We start from the raw sequence: 20,841 nt of genomic DNA on the forward strand, positions 1-20,841 counted from the left end.
GACAATTGCACGTTTAACAGGTTATGAACTGACACTGTTCCAGCCACACATAGAAATCAGACGCTGCAACGTCCTAAATCCTGCTACATTGTTACCATCAGTTACTTCGAATTCTGCCACACACGACTGTGTGGAAGTAGTTAACATTATGACCAAGCCAAGACAAGATCTGACAGATATTCCATTACCAGATCCCGACCTGACACTTTATGTGGATGGTTCATGCATGAGAACTAGTACAGGAGAACTAGTAGCCGCGTATGCAGTGACTACTGACACTGAAGTTATTGAAACACACCGTATTGACACCCTGTCTGCTCAAGCAGCAGAGCTAGTTGCTCTGACTCAAGCCTGCATACACGCCAAGAACCTGAAAGTTAATATTTACACAGATTCACGTTACGCATTTGGAGTCGTACACGACTTTGGAGTGCTCTGGCAAGAGAGAGGTTTCATGACTTCTCATGGAACCAAGATTCAGCATGGTCTCCTTATTCAAGCTCTGTTAGATGCAATACATTTACCGACATCCATTGCTATCATGAAGTGCAAAGCACATACGAAAGTTACTGACATTATTTCCCAGGGTAATGATCTAGCAGATCGCACAGCCAAGCTTACAGCTCAGACACCAGACATTCCAGTGAATCCGACACAGACGCACACTCCAGATCCGATTACATGCATGACAGTTAAAGACCCTACTCAAGATGTCATAGATATCCAGTTACATGCTACTCCCGAGGAAATAAAGAAATGGTCCGAACAAGGAGGGGTCCAAACAGATCAAGGATGGTTAACGAAGGGTACAGCCACATGGTTTCTCCCCGACTCTATGGTTCAAGTCATTATTAATACCGCACATAGTCCAGCACATTTAGGAGAAAAAGCCATGTTAGACAGTATCCAGAACCTTTGGTTCAACAAGCATTTGCGAGCTGCAGCCAAGCAGAAAGTCCGTACCTGTATGATATGTTGTCAGTTCAATCCAGGTAAAAGTGTCCCGGTGGAACAAGGTGGATTCCAGCCTCCTGACCACCCTTTTGAAGTCCTCCAGATGGATTACATTCAGATGGAGCGATGTCGAGGTTTCAAGTATGTCCTTGTAGTTGTATGCGCTTTGTCCAGGTGGACGGAGGCATATCCAGTTCCAGATTACACAGCCGCGACCACTGCCAAGCAGTTGGTTCGTGAGTTCTTCCCCCGTTATGGACTCCCTAGAGTCGTATATTCTGACAACGGCCAGCCATTCTCATCTGAACTCATGAAGCACGTGTCCCTTTTGTTAGGATACCAGTGGAAGTTCCATTGTGTACGCCATCCAGAAGCAGCCGGTCTCGTAGAGAGACATAATCAGACTTTGAAAATCCGTATTGCAAAAGTTTGTCAAGAGAAAGGTGTAGACTGGCTAGTAGCTCTGCCAGTTGCTCTGTTTTACATGCGCATGGTCGCACATTCCAGATCAGGTCTGTCCCCGTATGAGGTCGTATTCGGCCGCCCCCCCTAACATGTGGGGTACTCCTAGACCTCGAAGTATTACCGATGTTTCAAGTAATATGCTGACAGATTACCTAGCTTCCTTGATGTCTGCCCTCAACTCTTGTCGTTCACAGGTTGCTGCCGCATTTCCAGACAATACCGAGGTGGCACCGCATGAAATCGTTCCAGGATCCATGGTCCTAGTGCGAAATTTCGACCGCTCAAGTCCGCTGGAGCCTCGCTGGAAGGAGCCCCGACAGGTCCTCCTGGCCACCCGTACAGCCGTGAAGTTGGAGGGACGCAAAGGCTGGGTGCATCTTTCGCATATTAAAAAATTTTATGGATTGAAACCAATCTCAAAGAACATTTCCGAGAATTTTAAGGACTGTCCCGCAAAAGACATTGCTACGAACCCTTCCCTGTTAGAGAAAACTCCGCAACAGGAGTATAAACTCAAGTTAAGGTCTAGTAAAATAAGTCAGCCAGTTTAATTGTCTAAGTCCTCCCCTAGGTGAAACGGTTAGACCGGTTTCTGACATGTATAAAATAGACCCCCATAGTGAGAGAGTTAGTCAAAACTCAATCCGATGTATCGTTTTTCTATGTTTCATATTATTTCTCAGTATTATGATTTCCTGCACCAGTTATGCATTTTATCTGTATTTTCCAGTTTCTCATGTAAATAAGTCTTCCAATGCTACAGTAGAGCACACGTTTAGTGATCTACCTCCTCATGAACTCTCTTACCGCCTCGCTATGCGTAATAATTCTTTCATCCGCATGTTACATTATTCACACCAGACCAGCAATGCCACTAATTGTTGGGTGTGTGGTCGACTCCCCCCTTTCCAGACACCGAAGGGAGTTCTGCCACTCTTTCCTTATCCATTTTCACATAATGGTTCGTGTGGAGCATGGTCCACGTTAACGTCATCCTCAACAGATATGTCTTTTCTTAATAGTACATGTTTCCCAGACAAGCAAGGTCTTCCCCACAGAACAGGGTTAGATCTAGAAAACGAAGTTTACAATTTAGGTAATTATTCTTCGAATTTCATGGTCCTGAATGTTCAGTCTGATTCCACTCCAGACTTACCTGCTATTTCAGTACTACCAGTCAAAGGCGAATTATGTGTCCGAAATAATGGTTCCGTACATGTAGGACATAGCGATTGTACTACTATTGTCAAATATAGTGACAGTGGGAAATCTATTTTCAAAGCTTCACGCCATTCTTATTTTATTTGTGGTCAGACTGCATATGTTCGTCTGCCCCTCGATTGGGAGGGAACCTGTTACATTGCCTTCCTACTGCCACCAGTTTTTCTAGCCCCATCTGATTATCATAGAAACACACATCTAGTACACATTAGACATAAAAGGGAGATCGAGTCCCCCATTGTCGATTATACTGAAACTGCTCTAGAACAGTATACAGATTTCAATAGAGGTTTCTTCTTCTTTATAGGACCTATCCAGAATAGTAAGCTAATCCGTAGGTTAACCAGAACCCTTGAAGCTGTAGTAAATGAGACTGCCTCTGCCCTAGGTAACTTAACCGAAGAGCAATCTGCTATGAGATTTGTCGTTTTACAGAATCGTCTCGTCCTTGACGTCATATTGGCCGATAGGGGCGGGGCCTGTAGAGTCATCGGATCTAGTTGCTGCATTTTCATTCCAAATAACGCGCCGTCTGTTTATTCAGCTATAACCAGACTCCATAAAATTGCCCATCTGTTACACCAAGACCCAGGCACCTGGACATGGTCCGGTTGGTTCTGGAATATAATTTCCGCTTGGGGATGGAAAGTCTTGTCCTTTCTAGGTATTGCAGTAGCGATCATATTCAGCTGCTGCCTCTGTATACAATGTGGCCCTGCGATTTGCGGCATTTGTGCTACCTCTTGTATTCCTAGTCCCAAGCCCCGTTCTAAAACACGTTCCCAGAAAATTCGAGACGAGCAAATGATACTGTATGAAATGATAGATGGTATCATGAATATTGATGTTTCCTGATGGAAACGTAGTGACAAGGAGGGAATGTGGAAAAGTAAATTTTGCCATGTTCTGTGTCCCTACGCGTCATCCATCATATGTTATCTGTGCATGATTAATATGCATATGTATTCCCTATGTTCGATTAAAGACGCAATTACAGTTGTGTCCACCTCTAGTATGTCAGTTTCCAGTTCTCGTGAATATTACGAATATCAGGCCTATGTAAAGTTACGTTGCCACGTTCCTCAGTGTGCACGTTATTTCATTGTAAAGTTCCCGTTTCTAGGCCTCAAAAGGGCCTGGACACCAGATTCAGCTCCTGTCTCCTGAAGCCTCGCTGAGGAGCGATACAGCCCCCACCTGTATCCTCGACCCTTCACTTACTTCCTGCCTCGCAGTGCCCGGCTCAGCCTAGCTCTGCCTCTGAGTCTGCCAAGAGTATGTTATGATTCCAGTTATCAGTTCAGTCCTCCTTCTCTGCATTCCTAAAGCTACTGAATCACATCAATAGTTTCCGTCATTGTCTAGCCTTTACGTCTCCATGTAAGAGAAATACTGCATTTAATGGTCATTTAATATTCTTCATCACGCACTACATGTAGAATAATGCATGCTCCAGTCTTAGAGTCTGTTAGCCTCTACCCCGATAACTTTTGGATTCTATCAACATGTTCTCTAAACATCAGATACTAGATACTGCTTAGGTACATGTCGCCCTGACTCTCCAGACTTCAGTCTCTGCTCCTAGCACAGAGTTCGAAGCCCCCAGCTTCTTCTAGTAACACGTCATTGCCAGCTTGCGCGCACCATTAGGTCAGAGGTCCCGGCTCCTTAGGTAGCCCCCTCCATGTTTCCGCCCCATTCATGACATATTCCGTTACGTTTGCATCACATGTCTATGTATACGCCTCTGTTACACCTACTTTCACCCTTATCTTTCGCGACTGCTATTGATCACACCCACTGCTCCGCCTATCGTATGTATTGTAATGCAACTGTTTTAGTATATATGATCGTGTATTGTTATTAAATGTTAGCGCGCTCATCCCAGATCCAGCCCCAGCAGCTGCTGGGCCCTGCCATCCTATTCCTGTGCAGGTTGTCCTGTTCCTGTCCTTTATGCTGTAATAAACCTGCAAAACTCCTACTACCTCGAATCTTGACTCTTATTTATTGAGCTATCTGTTATTCATTTATTCATCCAAAAATAGAGGTATTATTTATTTATTTACCACACTACCACTGCCATGCACTTGGTGAAGACCCTTGGTGCGGATTTGAGTCCGAAAGGAAGCACTTTGAACTGGTAATGCTTGGACCCTACCAGGAACCTCAAGTACTTTCGATGACCTGGTGTAATAGGAATGTGGAAGTACGCGTCTTGTAAATCCACCGAACACATCCAATCTCCGATTTGTAGATGAGGACATATTTGGTGGAGTGCCAACATGCGAAACTTCTCTTTGACCACCACTTTGTTGAGGAGTCGAAGATCCAAAATCGGTCTGAATTTGCCTTCTTGGTCTTTTTTGGGGACAAGGAAATATCTTGAGTACACTCCTTTCCCCCTTTGGGATAGGGGTACCTCTTCGATTGCGTTTTTCTTTAAGAGGACGCTCACTTCCCTTTTGAGGAGCTCTAGTTGGTACGAGCGAGACTTTTTTGGAGGAGCCGGTTGTGGTTTCTTCCTGAAACGTAGCGCATATCCATTGCGCAGTATATTCAGCACCCACCGATCTTTCGTGATGCTGACCCACTCTGCCAGATGTTGTGCAGCACTTCCTCCCACTGGAGTGGGTAACGGTGTCAGAGGAAGCCACTGCTCAGGCCTTGCCTCCTCTAGGTGTGGTAGAGGACTGATGATGTCCGCCTCTGCCTCTGCTCGACCTTCCTCCTCTGTATTGCGGCTTTCCTTGTGGCTTGTTTTGAGACCATTGAGGGGTTTGAACCCTCTGTTGGCCTCCCCGGTTCTTGTTGGTCTTGAAGCGTCGTTTGAACGGTGCTTTCTGTTTTTCCAGACCTACTGCCTTTACTGTGTCTAACTCAGTCTTCATACGGGCCATTTCCTGATCGGCATGCTCCCCGAAGAGTGAAGATCCGGAAAAAGGTAGATTGAGGATGCGCTGCTGGGCATCTGGTTTGAGCCCAGTTAAACGCAGCCAAGAGGATCTCCTCGCACATATCCCATGCGAGTAGTTATGTCCAGCTAGAAGGGCGTTATCTGCTGATGAACTAATCATTTGGTTTGCCACCAAACAGCCCTCCGTCACTGTCTCCTCAAAGTCCTTCTGGTCCTCCTTGGGCAATTTCCCTTTGAATCGTTCCATGGAGTCCCATAGGGCTCTATCGTACCTTCCCAGAAGGGCTGATGCACTAGAGACTTTCAGGGATGAAGCTGCTGTGCTGCATACCTTGCGTCCCCAAGAATCTTGCGTCTTGCTGTGTGTCAGGAGGAACTGACGAAGAAGGAGCGACTGTGTGATTCTTCCTAGCTGAGGCTACAATAACTGAGTCCGCCGCAGGCTCACCTTTAACAAAGATAGGATCTGAGTCGGCCGGCCTATATTTTTTCTGGATACGTGCCGGTACTGCCCTGATCGTTGCTGGCGTGAGGAAAACCTCTTTGATTGGGTCCATTATTCCTGGAACTAATGGGAGCAACGGCCGTGTATATTATTTGTGATGAAGGGTCTCAAAAATCACAGTAGTGGACACCTCTGGAGTGGTCATCTCTATATTCAGCTTGTGAGCACCCCTTTGTAAGACGTCCAGATACGGGTTGACGTCGTCAAGAGGGGAAGCTCTTGAGCGAGGGCTGTCTGCCAGCGTTGGAGAGTAATCCCCTTTAGAAGATCTAGGTGAAGATGGAGAGGAGGATGATGGAGTTCTTCTTCTCCTGTGGTGAAAATGCTCCTTCCTCACCGGTGATCTCCTAGGTCGTTCCTCCCTTCGAGGAGAACGTGATACCCTCTGATGTACTGGAGATCTCGATCTCTCAGTCCGTACCTCCTTTCTCGGTGTTCGAGATTTGGGTTGCTCCCTCCTTGGAGATCGGGAGACCCTAGGGTCATGCGACCTGTCCGCTCCTCTCTCTCGTGAGCGTGATCGGTGCATGGCAGAACTCTGCCCATCTGCCTCTTCTGCTTGCTGAAGAGGGGACCTGTGGACTGGACTCAAGTACCTTTGAAGTCTTTCTGGTGCCTTAGAATCCTTCCAATTACTCAAAGGAGCATACCATCTTGGCGAGAGTCTTATATGTGAAGTGTACCCCCGCTGGGGACTCTTTTGTACCGGACTCCTACTCCTAGAAGATGACCCCGTTGAACCCGAGGCACTTGAGGAGGAATGGAGCGAAGCAGATTGTGTCACTAGGACTGTCGAAGGCCCCGAAGGAGATCTCCGTCTCACCGGTGTTGGAGGACGTCTCAAAAGCCTTTCTCTCGACGTCGAACGCCTCTGCGGCGTCGACGGAGTGATAACCTTCGGCGTTGAATGCTTCGACGTTGACCTGTGGTCCCTCGGCGATGATGAGCCGACGGCGGAGTCTTCTCCCTCGACGTCGAACGGCGTTGCCCTGCCGCCGACGAAGGTCTCGACGTCGAACGGCGTTGCCCTGCCGTCGACGGAGCTCTCGACGTCGACCGACGTTGGTCGGTCGGCGACGGAGATGGCAATCGACAATGTCCTGTCGTCGACGATGCCCTTGATGTCGACCTGGCATGTGGCGACGGCGGAGGATCGGACATCCTCGACGTCGAGCGCCGATGTGCCTTCGATGATCCCTTCCTCGACGACGCTCGTCCGAGGGGGCTCTTGCTCCTCGACGCCGAACGCCTCCGTGGAGACGTCGGCGGAGGTGTCACACTCTTCGAAGCCTGTCGACGTCGAGACGACGGCGAGTGTGATCTGTCTCTCGACGCCGACCATCGCCTGGTTGACGGCGGAGGAGTTGACTTATGTCTTGAAGTCGATCTTCTCGTCGACGGCGATCTCGTGGCTTCTCGACGCCGAACTTCGCCTAGTTGACGACGGCGGAGCTTTCTTCGACGTCGGCGAACTTCTTTTCGACGACGATTTCCTCATCGACGCCGATCTCGACGTCGACGGAGCTTTTTCTCTCGAACTGTCCATCAGATGTCGTTTTTTCAGCGCCGAGCCCGGTGCTGAGGTTGATGGACGCTCTGACTTGCCTTTGGAGGGAGTTCTGGGTCTCTTTGAACTCTTCCTCTCTGTAGATCTTCCTCTCATGGATCTCTGGGCCAGACCATAGAGCCTGTTCCTCTCTCTGTCTTTAAGAGTTCCATCAGACAGATTTTTACAATGGGAACAGTCTTTAGGATCATGATCCTCTGGCAAGCATAAAATACAGACCTCATGAGAGTCCGTTTTTGCCTTCTTGTGGCCACAAGAAGGGCAATCATCAAATAATGAGGGCATCCTGAAAGGAAAACCTCACAAAAAATTGACTGCTAAGCAGTTATTTACTTGACTCTGATGTGAAAAGTCAAAGTAAATCAAAAAATTGTTCTTTTGAAGATTTTCTGACTGAAAAAGGCAGAAAAAAGTGGAGCTGAGTATCCAGGGTCCTTCCTGAAGGAGCCGGAAAGAACAACTGACCTAACTGTAACCCCTGAGGCATGATGGGAAGCTAGGGGCAGAGGTGCCTTAAAGGCACAGCGTCAGTTTTAGTGCATTCAGCTACAGGTTAGCTTTTCAGGATTTGCAATGCAGCCTGGGAGCTGTATATGTTTACAGTGTGTTATGAGAATTTCTACTGTTTTTTAAGCATTAAAACAGTTTCTAAACAAGCATTGGTGTTGTTTCTCATATTTCTAATGCAAAATACACTGTATGGTGGAAATTCTTCACAGCATATTACAGCTCTGTTGTTTTATTTGGCTGCAATTGCTTATTTTTATATATATATATATATTTATATATATATGTCTATATATATGTGGGGCACATATAATATATTGTTTCCGGGGTCCCGCGCATGGGCGGGAATATTCTAATGCTTATGACTATTGATGAGGATCCCCTGGAAGAGAACTTAGCGCGACCCCCTGGACAGAGCTTGGAGTCCGTTCCATCGACTGATACCGACCCCAGTGCGGGTAGGCCCAACTGACTTCCACTAATCTTCCGATCTAAGGTTTTTAAGCGTCAATACGCAGAGTATGAGAAATGCGATTGATAAACAATACAGTCGAGGGTATTGGATTGCATGTCGAACGGGGCCCGAAGAGCGGTCCCGAACAAGACCGCAACAATTCACATCCAAACCCGATGGTGGAAAAAAACAATCTAACAATGGAGCCGATGCCTATGCGCACTATCACTGAAAGGAGAAGTCACCTACCTCGTGACTGGAAACTACTTCTCGAAGAAAAATAAAGTGCAATCATCCAGACCCAACACTAGATGGCGATCTATGCACAGCATAGGATCTACAGCCTCGAACATACATTTCTATGAATGAATAAAATATCTTATCAATTAAAAAGTCACAAACTGTTAAAGATAAAATAACATCTTGATAAATGTGGAACACTAGCATTAAAAGATCATGAAAACTTACGAGTGAAGTCCATGTACGCCTCCTTCAACCTGTGCAGACATGGTTCTCTTCTCAAACTTTAACTCTCCAGAATACATCATTGCTCTGAGAATCCAAAAGAAAATTTCAGTTGAAGGACAGGTCCTACACTCCAATATGGGCACTAAAGTGACTCCAAGTAAAAAGTTTAAACTCATCTAAACAAAGTACGCCATTCCAGGAACAGACAGAGCAGATAACATCAACTGCAATCCCCACAGGCTTTTTTGTTTTAAGCAGCATGTATACATGAAGAACGAGTTACTCACTTTCGGTAACAATGTATCTGGTAGAGAGTCTAGCCACAGATTCATTAACTTAGAAGAAACTAAGAGGCAACAGCAGTGGAAAAAAAGGCATGACGAAAGACAGTTTGCAACCACAGGATGGAACTGTATGAAAAACAGACTAACCACAGGATGTAATTGTAAAGGACCACAAGACTGGAACCACATGACGGACGGCAAGTGATCAGAAGGCAACAACCACATAGAACGTCACCACCCCCACTCCCCACCCCCCACAGTGACCTATGAACTGTAGCGTAGTCAAATAGAATCTCAAACCAATCGACTGTAGCATAGACAAGGAGATCCCAAAGAAAGGGGGTGGGGGGTCGTTAAGGAATCAATGGCTAGACTGTCTACCAGATACATTGTTACCGAAGGTAGGTACCTCGTTCATCTGATAGAGACATCTAGCCGCAGATCCCTTAACTTAGAATAGATGCCATACCCCATTGGAGGAGGGTCTGAGACTGAAACCCACCAAGTTCCAGAGAACTTATCAGCCAAAAACAGTGACTAAGCACTGTGGGAACAGCAGTGCCAGCACGGCTGACATCAGACCTATGAAGTCCTGGAAGGGAGCACGAACAAGGGGAGGCAAAGGCACCAAAATCTGTCAGAGGGTGCTCCGAGAACTCCCTCGTCCAGACAGGGACGAAAAGAGACACCAGGAAGGAAGTTGCAGAATGGAACAAAGTTCATTAACTTCTGCAAAAAGACGGTAACTGAGCACCAGATCCCCTGGATCAGCCAGAGACTGAGTCCCAGAAAAAGGAGAAGTTAGTATGCCATCGTCCAAGCATACCCACTGAGCATTTAGCCCAAAAGTGAAATAGGAGGGGACAGATATCACCATGCAAAGAAACGGAGTCATGACTACCAGGAGATACAGGTATGTGGATGAAGGGTACACAGACGGAGACAAGAGTGTACCATGAGAATCACACCACAGCTCAAGAAAAACCCAAGGAATGGGATTACCAACAGCACGCATGTGGCGGCAAAGCGAGGTGGGTGCATCACCAAATCATTGTGTGTCGGTGTCTCTCTCTCTCTATATCTATCTCTCTATCTCTCTATCTCTATAACTATAGCAAAAGAAGGACACAACAGTATCCAAAAAACCAGAAAGCGACAACATCCCCCCTGACGGGGACAGAACCGTGGCCCCCAGTGAGACGGGCAGGGACACGGACAACCACACTCCCAAGGAAGGAGTGTGAAAAACACAGAGCTCTGTCAGAAAAGGGTAGAAACAGTCCCATTCAGACACTGTACAATGACGAGTATCCTGAAGTAGAATACTTGCACCGTAACCTAAATAAAAGAAAGTAATAGTGCCACTAGTTATGATTGACCACTCACAACCAGTGAAATACTTGGAGCGTAACACAGAGCCGTGGAAACAGAGTGACAGCCCTGGCCCACTAGGCCATAGTGAATCAGAAAACATCCGCAGAGGCCAGGAACGTAAGGACCTGAACCCCTGCGCGTAAGAAGCAAAGGGACCGGAGTCCCTTCCAGGGAAGTGCACAAAAAATAGATTGTAAGTTAACACGCAGCAGAAATGTAGCCAGTGGAAACTCCACTGCCCATAGGCAAAAGCCATACAGGGCCTGAGCCATGAGAGAAGACGTAAGCACTTCCCCACACTAAAAAGAGTAGAACGCAGCCAAGACCGGGGCGGAAGGTACACCGCCGGCACTCTGCGACAGCGAACATAACTTGTGTGTACACACAGTGTCTCCACAGAGAAGGACCAACCGTAGACTACAATACAAAACCCCCAGGAGAGAACACCACCAACCCCACGGGTCTCACTAGAGGGGATGTCCTACAACAGCAGGAAGAGTGTTGACAAAAGAGAAGTAGCCGAATAAGACTCAGCAGGAGCAGTTGAAACGTCAGATGCCAGGGAGAGCAGCTACACAATAGCCAACAAGTACCCTACATAGAGTATGGCACATCCCTATAAAAGCAAGGGACACCTCTGAGCTGAGCTCTTAGACAGAGGACTAAAAAGAAATGCAGAAACAGCTGACCAGCTGCAACAAGAAAAGGGCAAGATGGCGAAAAGCTGCACAGTCTGTCTGGGAAAAAAACAAAGGACACCTCTTGAGACAAGCTCATAGGCAGAGTTAAAAAAGAACCACAAACAGCTGACCCAGCTGCATCAAAGGAAGGAACAACCTGGCTAAACAGCCCTACAGTCTGTCTGGGTAAAAATCTTTTGAGCCCAAAGAGGTAATCAGGAAAACAAAATGACATCACCGTTGCACGAAAATCCAAATCCACCATAGGGGACTAAAAACCAGGCAGTCATGGAAATCCGGAGAGAAGACGCCAGACCGCAGAGTCTGCATGCTCAACAAACAGAAGGGTCCCGTCAAAGGGAAAATCCCTGAGTCGCTCCCGAACATTCTCGGGGAAACTGCCATCGTGTAGCCATGCATGGCGACGCAAGGTAACTGCGATGGCCATAGCTCGACCCACGGAGTCCGTGGTGTCCATTGTCGATCGGATGGAAAACCGCGCCATGTCGCGGCTATCCCGAACCATCTGGAGCAGGTCAGAACGAGGACCCTCCGTTAACAAGGGAAGGAGTAGTTTGATGGAGTCCCAAAGGGCAGAAGTAGCCCGAGCAAACACGCAGGTCGGATTCAGGGACCGAAGGCCTGAGCTGGTGGAGGCAAAAACATTGCGGCCACACAACTCCAACCACCTAGACTCCTGAGTGGGAGGGAACAGTGGGCGAGAGGAAGGAAACGCAGCCTGGACTACCAGTGCTTGATCCCTAGGATGAAGGGACAAACTGGCAGGGTCATCTGGAACTGGCCGGTGGCAATGCGCAACAGCACGGGTCACAGGGTCACCCGATAAGTCGGACCCAAGTCCCCAGAATGACATCATATAAGGCCCTGCCAAAGGGCATCAGAGTCTCCACATCCACTGTGCCCTGGTGAAGGGGAGCCAACAAAGGATCCGAAGGCAGGGAGACAGAGGGCGGCCTGCATTCTTAAGATATGTGCAGCCCTATTAACCACCCTCGCAAAGTCTACGCTAGCCTCCGTGGCCATGTGAGGGGGAGTCAGCAAGTCATCCATTGGGACGGCTGCATACTAATCCGTCTAGACGACAATGGCCTGTAGAAAAATGAACTGGCAAGTACTTCATGGACCCCTGCTCCGTGGAGCATGGAAAAAACTCTGTGGGCGGTGAGCCCACTGGTGTCACGTCCTCCAGTAGAAGAAAAGTCGGGGACAGAACCGGCATCGCCCGACGTCGGGACGGTGTCGGATCGGCGCCGACAACCTCCGTAAGGGACCCATCCACTTGGCATCGGCTCGACATACACCGAGACAGAAGCCTGCAGGGAGGAACGAAGTCGACTCCGAGTCGAACTCCGAGCAGCAGCCGCATCCAGCGATGACGCAGGGAGCCCCGCAGGACTGTGCGAAGACGCATCAGGAGGGCTAGACAGAGTGGGACGCCCATCCGGGCCGTGCCCCGACGTCACAGCGACCCCTGAATCAGTCAAGGCACTCGGTCGGCGCCGAGGGCAAATTGACAGCGAACCCCCCGACCAGAATCCCTACCCCCATTGTGGGGCCCAAAGGCGCGCTAGATATAAGGGGTGACCCAAAGAAGGCCTGCATAGCCCTGGAATAGGCCTCCATCTGGATCAGAGTCACCCCAGCACCAGGAAATGGTGGATAGGTGGGGGTCTACTCCTGAGGGCTCACGGCCGGTGAAGACCGGGATCAGCAGCCCTCGATGTCACGCTTGTGCGAGGTAGGTGACCACCGTGACTACTTCTGGTGCTTACTCGAGGCAGGCAAACTACTTCCACGGGAACAACTCCGGGGTCTGCTGTGAGCAGAGACCTCAGCGTAGAAGGAAGAACTGCGCAGTTTGGATCCTTCCGCCGGAGACGGGAGCCGGCGCCACGAGGACTCTTACCAGGACACCCGGGCAGACAACAGCTACATCCAACCTTCCTGCAGGGACTTTGGCTTCAGCTGCCAGCAGGCATCGCACTTGGCGGAGTGGTGCTTGCCCAAGCACAACATACAAATCTTGTGTGGATCCATAACAGACATTTGCCATGAACAGGATGCACACGATTTGACGTCCACAGGCAGGTCGGGGTCTAATACGGCTCCATTGATGCCACTTCCGTGGACGACGTCAGGACGGAGCCGGGCGACGCCGCCCCCGCCGTGCAGAGGTACTGCTGGGGAAAAGTTTTCCGGATCTACACTGGACGCCTGGGGATATTCTAAGTTAAGGAATCTGCGGCTAGATGTCTCTATCAGATATTACAAGTATAAATTACACTACATAAAATAGCAAATAAAATTGCACTACATGGAGAAACACGTGGCATTGCGAAAAAATAAACTGAGAAGTAAACCTAATACAAGAACATCTACTCAATGGTTCCTTTTATTTACTACAAAATAATAACCTACAGACAGAGAAACAGGAGCATTTTAACCATCAACTTAATCCACTTAGCAGTTGCATGCAATACCTTTACGCCAAAAAAAAGGAAAAAAAAATACAGCTCATGCATTTAACAGATAGACAGCTGCGACGATTAAAATCTAGTCTACAGATTTTCAGTGTGATCAGATCATAGTGTCACCTCTTCTGAGTGAATCATCAGCTGGAGTGGTAATGAAAATGCAGATATTTTTTAGCTTACTGTCACCAGCAAACTGGACCCGTGAAAATATACCAGCAGTTATTTGCTAATCACCATGGGATTCTTTAGAATGTACATCTAAATCATATTTAAGGAGGTTTCAGTAATTAAAATGGGGAGTAGTAGCTTAAATATAAATTAAATCAGGAAGCACAGTAATTTATTTATGAGATGCATGCTTACCTGAGTTGCGTGAGACTCTTAGAACCAATGTCCTGACAGGAGTGCTGGATACCAGCAATCAGATATGGAATGAACTTGTGGATGGAGCCTTTGTCTTGAACAGCACCAGAGACACCCTGTGCCACTTTTATTTTATCTGTCTCACTGAGAAGATAAAGATCATTATGATGTTAGAACAAGCTTGAATGTAAAAATAAAGAAGCCGCCCTCTGCACCTTAGAAAGAAATTTAACAATATGTAAAATATGTAAAAAGTAGTATTTAAATTCAAACTCACCATACTCAAGTGGTTTGATTAAAGGTAAGAAAACAAGTTACTTACCTGTAACTTTGGTTCCCCAGTATTGGTACTTTCATAGATTCCCATGCTTTGTATCATTCCCCCGTCGTCGGAATGGGAGCCTCGGTCATAGAAAAATACGATAGCAGTAGGTACAAAAGTGAAAGACAGGCCTAGGCCTCATCTTATTTTGTAGCCTATCCGCCTCTTTTTGTAAAAGAGACCAAAAAATTGCAACAACCAATCAGAGTAGCCTCACCCCATAGAACCCTCCTGAGAGAGCCTCAGATTTTCGTAGCCAATGTGTAAAAGTAATTACATTTGCTGAAGGCTGAGCTTTCCCAGGGGTTGCGGGTGGGCATATGGGAATCTATGAAAGTACCAATATTGGGGAACCAAAGTTACAGGTAAGTAACTGGTTTTCTTGCCCCAGAATTGGACTCTTAGATTCCCATGGTTAGTATCAAGAGTAGCTAGCAGTAAGCCACAAATGCACATTTTGTTACATGCATATCAGCATAACACAGTATAAGTATTATTATAATTAGCCCAAAAAAACAACTTTGTAACAATAAATATGTAATATTATCAAATCCAAAATGTGCAATAAAGGAAGGAGGGATAGAAGGGAAAGCTCACCGCTCACTGGAATAAATTCCTCAGGACTGCTTGTCCGACTGCTGTATCACTCCTTGTGGAAGAATCAAAACAGTAGTGTTACGTGAATGAATGGGCACTGCTCCATGTAGCTGCCCTACAAATGTCCTTGATAGGGACACCAGAGAACAGAGCCATAGATGATGACACTGAGCTTGTAGAATGAGCCTTGATCCGTCCCCTCAGCGGCTTCCCCGCTGCTTGATGACAGAAATGAAATGTGCTGGCAATCCAACGCGAGATCCCCTGCTTTGACAGGGGCAAACCTTTCCTTGGAGCACTAAAAGCGACAAAAAGTTGCGAAGTCTTCCTGAATTCTTTCGTACGTTGAAGATAGAACTTCAGGTATCTTTTGACATTCAAAGTGTGGGGAGATCTCTCCGCCAGAGATGAAGGTCGAGGAAAGAAAGTCTTTAGTACTAAAGGCTCATTTAGGTGAAAACCCGAAGGGACTTTTGGGATAAATTTTGGATTTGTCCGTAAGATCAAAGACTCTTTTTTGAACTGTAAGAAAGGCTCAACAATTGAGAGCTTGAAGTTCTCCAACTCTCCTGGCTGATGTTATCGCCAGAAGAAAAGCAATCTTCCAGGACACAAACTTCATGTCCGCTCTATGTATTGGTTCAAAAGGAGCCCTCATGAGATGGGCAAGGACCAGGTTGAGTTGCCAAATTGGAGGAGGAGGTCTCACCGGAGGGAAAGCCCTGAAAAGACCCTTCAGGAATTGCTTGATCACCCTCGCGGACCAAAGAGAAGGGCCAGAGGTTGTTCGTCTGAACCTCGAGATCGCTGCCAGATGCACTTTAATGGAAGAGTGCTGAAGACCTGATTTGGCCAAAGACAATCTGTACGGTAAGATTTTATGAGGAGCCGAAGTAAAAGGATGAAGATTTTCATTTTGGCACCATGCCCAAAAGCGCTTCCATTTGGCACAATAGGTCCTGTTTGTACTAGTAGCTCGAGCTTGAGCTAAATGTCCTTGCAATCTTGAGGGATATCTAAAGCATTGAACTCCCGGTGCTCAGGAGCCAAGCTGTCAATTGCAGAGAGCTCAGGTCCGGATGCATTACTTGGCCCTGGGACATCGTCAGCAGGGTAGGAATTGGACACAGGAGAATTTGTTGATCCTGAGATAGAAGGAGGAGCTCTGTGAGCCAAAATTGGCGGGGCCAAGCTGGGGCTAATAAAATCATGGTGCAGGGTTCCATCTTGAGTTTCCTCAGTATCATTGGCATCAAAGGAATCGGTGGAACGGCGTAAAGAAATGCGCCTGACCAGGCTATCGAAAGCGCATTCCCCAGCGACCCTCGATGGTGATACCTGCTTGCGTAGAACTGGCATTTCTTCTTCTGTGGAGTCGCGAACAGGTCTATAAGAGGAGTGCCCCAATGAGAGAATATTCTGTCGAGAGTTCTCTGATCCAATTCCCATTCGCGGGAGACTGACCTTAGGCGGCTCAATGAATCCGCCTCCACATTGAGAGAACCTGGTAGATGTTCTGCTGAGAGAGATATCTGGTGACGAATAACCCATTCCAAGATCTCCTGTGCCTCTTTTGAAAGGAGTTTGGATTTTGTTCCGCCCTGCTTGTTCACATAATGCATGGCCGTTGTGTTGTCTGTACGCACCAGGACTGTAGAATTTCGAATTTTTGGAAGGAAAGCTTGCAGGGCTAAACTAATTGCTCTCAGTTCCAGTAGGTTGATGTGAGAGGTGCGAAGCTCTGGAGACCAGTGACCGCTCACTTGAAGATCCTGTAATACAAATCCCCAGCCTTCTAGAGAAGCGTCTGTGGTCAGGACTAACGGAGAGGGAGGAACCGTGAAGGAGAGACCTTCCTCGATATTGCTCGTTATAGTCCGCCACCTGATCGCCTTCTTCATGACACGAGTAATCTTTATCCTGTCTTCGAAAGACCCCTCTGCTTGACGCCAATGCAAGTCTAGTTGTTCCTGCAGGAGACGCATGTGAAGCCTGCAGTGCGTAATCAATGCAATGCAAGATGACATCGATCCTAGAAGGGATTTGTACTGACGGACTGAAAGAGTTGGTTTCCTTTGAAATCGGTTTGCAGAAAAAATCAGTCTGTTCTGTCTCTCCTCTGAAGGGAAAGCTTTGCAAAGAGTTGTATCCAGAATGGCACCCAGAAATCTTTCCGACCTGGACGGAAGGACAGATTTGCTTCGGTTTAGGCCTAGACCCAGATGACTGAAAAGTTGAATACAATCCTCGACTGCTTTTGAGGCTGCTTGAGAGGTTGGAGCTTTTATCAGCCAGTCGTCTAAGTAGGGAAACACCTGCATAGACTGCCTTCTGAGAAAAGCTGCCACTGGTGCTAATACCTTTGTAAATATCCGCGGTGCAGATCTTAGTCCGAAAGGTAGGACTTTGAACTGAAAGTGGCTCTTGGCTACTGTGAAGTGAAGATACCTCCTGTGGGCCGGATGAATGGGAACATGAAACTATGCGTCCTCTAGATCTAGAGTGGTCATATAATAGCCAGGATTTAGGAGACGCAATATATCCTGGAGAGAAACCATCCAAAAAGAAAGTTTTATGAGATAGGTGTTGAGCTCCCTCAGGTCTAAAATTGGGCGCCACTTTTCTTCCGTCTTGCGAACCAGGAAATACCTGGAATAGAATCCTTTCCCTCGTTGGGTCTGAGGAACCGATTCTATCGCCCCTTTGATGAGCAGCTGTTGAACTTCGAGACACAGAAGATTTAGAGGTTTCGATTCCGTGGCGTGAGGAGCTCTGGATGGTGGAAATTGAGTGTGGCCGAATTGTACGATGTTGAGGACCCACCGATCCGATGTAATAATTTTCCAGTTGTGGAGGTATTCGGATATCCTGCCCCCCCACTGATGTTACTAGAGGGGGAGGAACAGTAGACAGAGCCATGAAGCCGCTATTGTCGTTTAGACGCATCTCTCCCCTGACGACCCTGTCCTCTTGATGGTTGGCGAGAGAAAGACGCAGATTGACCTTGGCGCTGCGAGCATTGGGGCTTGTATGACTGAGAGGACTGTGAGTAAGTAGAGTAGCGCTGTTGGTGGCCACCTCTGTACGATGAAAAACCTCTCCCTTTCGTACCCCTGAACGGAACCTTACAGTAACGCAAAGCCCCCCCAAGGACCTTGCAGTGTCCGTGTCCTTCTCAGTGGCGTCACTAGGGGGGTGCGGGGGGTGCGGACCGCACCGGGTGACACCATTAAAAGGGGTGACACCGTGGTCCGTGGCAACAATAATCCTGGCCGGCGGCCGGGTAAGGTTTGACTGACAGTAATATTAGTTTGCATTTTGGTTTCACAGAGTCCGTGACACCAAAATGCAAAATAATATTTCTGTCAGTCAAACCTTAACCGGCCGCCGGCCAGGATTCTTGTCCTAATTAGGCTACCACTTCAGCATCCGGACGTAAATGACGTTCGAAACGTCACTCACGTCTTGACGTAGCTCCGACCTGATGTGTTAAAAATCCAAATGCTTCTTTACAAGTAACAGCGCGGGCTGCTAATGCTTTTCAGAAGCCCGGCCTCCTGGCTCATCATGCCAGGCAACGAGGGCTCCTGTTTCCTGCCCTTCGCAGTCGGAGCACAGAGCAGCATATTCTTCTGGGAGGCGGAATACTGAAGCAGAGGCAGCGCTGCCCATGCCTGTCTCCACAGTGATGGATGGCTTTCTCCGAGTCCTGCCTCTCCTAACGCTCCTGGGGGAGACATTCAGAGGGCCCCTTCCCCAACCCTTCCTGCAGTAGCCGATCCTCGAGCCCCAAAAAGTTTATTACTTTTTATATAGCGCGGACTTTACCCGAAGGCGTCAGAGCGCTTCACAATAGGAACTCTAATAATGATACATGATGATTAGAAAATAACAAGTGAACAAATTACAAAGCAAACGTTAAGTTACATGAGGTAAAAGTGACAATTGTGAGCAAACAAAATACATTAGGTTGGTAGCTAACGGTGCAATACAGGAGGAAAAAGTGACATGTGCAGGTTACAAGAGAAAACAGTACAATACTGCATAATATGGCAGACACTCAAGCACAAGAACAAACGCTACGTAGGCAATGGTGGCACTTGTGCAAGTATCTAAAGCAAACAAATGTGAGAGGTAGCAAACAGTGTGTTACAAGAGAAAAGTGGCATGCTAAACACTCCAAGGCCTCAAAAATCTTACCCGACCCATCACCAAGAAAGGGGAGGATGGATTCCGCCCCTGTGATTCTTGCGATGCGGGCAAGAGGAATCATTTCAGGAAAACCAAAGGAAAAAGAAGTCCCTGCAGGCTGAACTCTGGCTAACCGACCTAGGGAAGTGAACCAGGGTTTTGCAGCGCCAGGTGCACGCTTGTCTTCCTCTGCAGCTGGTAAGTGGCGCCCCCATTCTTCCCTTCGCTGTGTTTGAAAGTATGCCCTTTGACGATTACAACCTGTGCTCCTTGTGTCTGAGCGTGCGATTTATCCAGTAAACTGCTTTGGTCTGTAGTTGCGCTATTGTATGCAAGTGTAACGCACTGCTCACTGACTGAGTTGCACGTGGGTGTAATGTTTCCATAAGTTACTGTGCGCATCTTTCTGAGTCCGTGCAGACGTAACATGCTATGCCCGGAAACAGTGTAGCCCTGAAGGGGCGTGTAGGGTTCTTGTGCTGCCAGTAAACCTGTGTCTAACTGGGCAAGGATAGACTGGTGCCATGCGTAGTGTGTGTGTCTGGTACTGTCCAGGACATGTGTGTAGCTGCACATGACACGCGAGTGCCATGTGCATTTTAGTCCCTGTGTAAGTCATGAGGGGGTGACACCATGAGTTACCCGCACTGGGTGACACCAACCCTAGTGACGCCACTGGTCCTTCTTGATGTCTTGAAGGGCATCATCTATATGCTTACCAAAAAGCATTTCTCCGTCATAAGTTAAGTCCAAGATCTTATTTTGGACTTCCTGGCGAAACAAGGTTGCCCGAAGCCAGCCCCGACGCCTTAAAACGGCTGATCCCGCTAGAGCTCGGAAAGCGGTGGTTGCTATGTCCATAGCACAATCTATCACATCCGAAGATGAACGCTCTCCTTCCTCCAGAATCTTCTTGGCCTCTTCCTTTGCACCATCCGAAAGTTGGTCAACAAACGGGGATAAATCGCACCACATTTGGCGATCATATCTACCCAGGATTGCAAGAGCATTAGCAGCTCAGCTTGAAGGCTGGCCTTTGAGGAGAACCTTTTTCCCACATTGTCCAGGCGTCTCCCCTCTTTGTCTGGCTGTGTAGTAAGAGGCGCTAATGGATTTTTGGACTTTCTTTGCGCTGCCTGGGAAATCACTGAGTCCGGCTTCGGTTGACCAGTCAGGCAAACGGGACTGTTTTCTGGAGCCTTATATTTTTTCTCCAGCCGGGGAAAAACAGGAATGACCGTAGCTGGATTCTGCATCACTTTAGTACCTTCCGACCACACATGTTCAACTATCGGTTTTGAACGGATGGATTTTCTATAAAGGCTCCTTGAAGTCGTAAGGGAAACAGTCCGTCTGTACTGTAGTAATAGGAAGACCAAACCACTTGGACGCCCTCTCCATAAGGTTATGGAAACCTCCAATGTCTGCTGGAGGAGAAGTAGCAGGATCCGGCAATGGTGAGGCTGGATCTTGAATA

General features: G+C 47.7%; 1 protein-coding gene across 1 annotated transcript in view; it reads right to left on the reverse strand.

The window, feature by feature from the left end:
• Positions 1–20,841, reverse strand: part of IMPDH2 (inosine monophosphate dehydrogenase 2) — a 336,137-nt gene that overhangs the window by 68,867 nt on the left and 246,429 nt on the right. The window contains exons 12-13 of the mRNA XM_078661802.1: positions 14,255–14,398; positions 9,059–9,142 (exon numbers count right to left, since the gene is read on the reverse strand). Coding sequence (XP_078517928.1) covers positions 9,059–9,142; positions 14,255–14,398 — 228 coding nt within the window. The remainder of the gene's footprint in view (positions 1–9,058; positions 9,143–14,254; positions 14,399–20,841) is intronic.

Source organism: Lissotriton helveticus, chromosome 9, assembly GCF_964261635.1.
Source record: "Lissotriton helveticus chromosome 9, aLisHel1.1, whole genome shotgun sequence".
Classification (NCBI taxonomy): domain Eukaryota; kingdom Metazoa; phylum Chordata; class Amphibia; order Caudata; family Salamandridae; genus Lissotriton; species Lissotriton helveticus.